Here is a 430-nt window from a genome sequence, read left to right on the forward strand (position 1 = left end):
CAGGGGCTTGAAGCAGCAGCAGCAGGAGCAGCAGGAGCAGCAGCAGGAGCAGCAGCAGAAGCAGCAGCAGCAGCGGTGGAGCAGAGTCAGAAGGCTGTGTCTTTGTGGGGGGATTTGCCTGTTGCTGGTGCTGCTGTTTCTGCTGCTGCAGCTGAGCTGCTCGATAGGGTGTATGTACACCTGAAGCTGCTGCTGTCTTCTCACCCCTCTTCTATCTCTCTGTCGCTGCAGCAGCAGCAGCAGCAGCAGCAGCTTCTTGTTGCTGCTGCTGAGGCCCTCTTTGCGGGTGGAGCTGAGCAGCAGCAACGGGGTCAGGAGCTGCTCTCTCTTGCTGCTTCTGCTGCTGCTGCTGCTGCAGCAGCAGCAGCAGCAGAAGAGGCAGAGACAGAGGGAGAGAAAGAACAAATGGAAAAAGGAGACAGACAAAGAG

General features: G+C 57.9%; 1 protein-coding gene across 1 annotated transcript in view; it reads left to right on the forward strand.

Moving 5' to 3' along the window:
* Positions 1-430, forward strand: part of EMH_0060010 (uncharacterized protein) — a gene marked incomplete at both ends in the record, with an annotated part of 2,658 nt that overhangs the window by 1,251 nt on the left and 977 nt on the right. Inside the window, one exon of the mRNA XM_013497739.1 lies at positions 152-428. Coding sequence (XP_013353193.1) covers positions 152-428 — 277 coding nt within the window. The remainder of the gene's footprint in view (positions 1-151; positions 429-430) is intronic.

This window comes from Eimeria mitis, genomic scaffold (genome assembly GCF_000499745.2).
Source record: "Eimeria mitis Houghton genomic scaffold, Emh_scaff2893, whole genome shotgun sequence".
NCBI lineage: Eukaryota > Apicomplexa > Conoidasida > Eucoccidiorida > Eimeriidae > Eimeria > Eimeria mitis.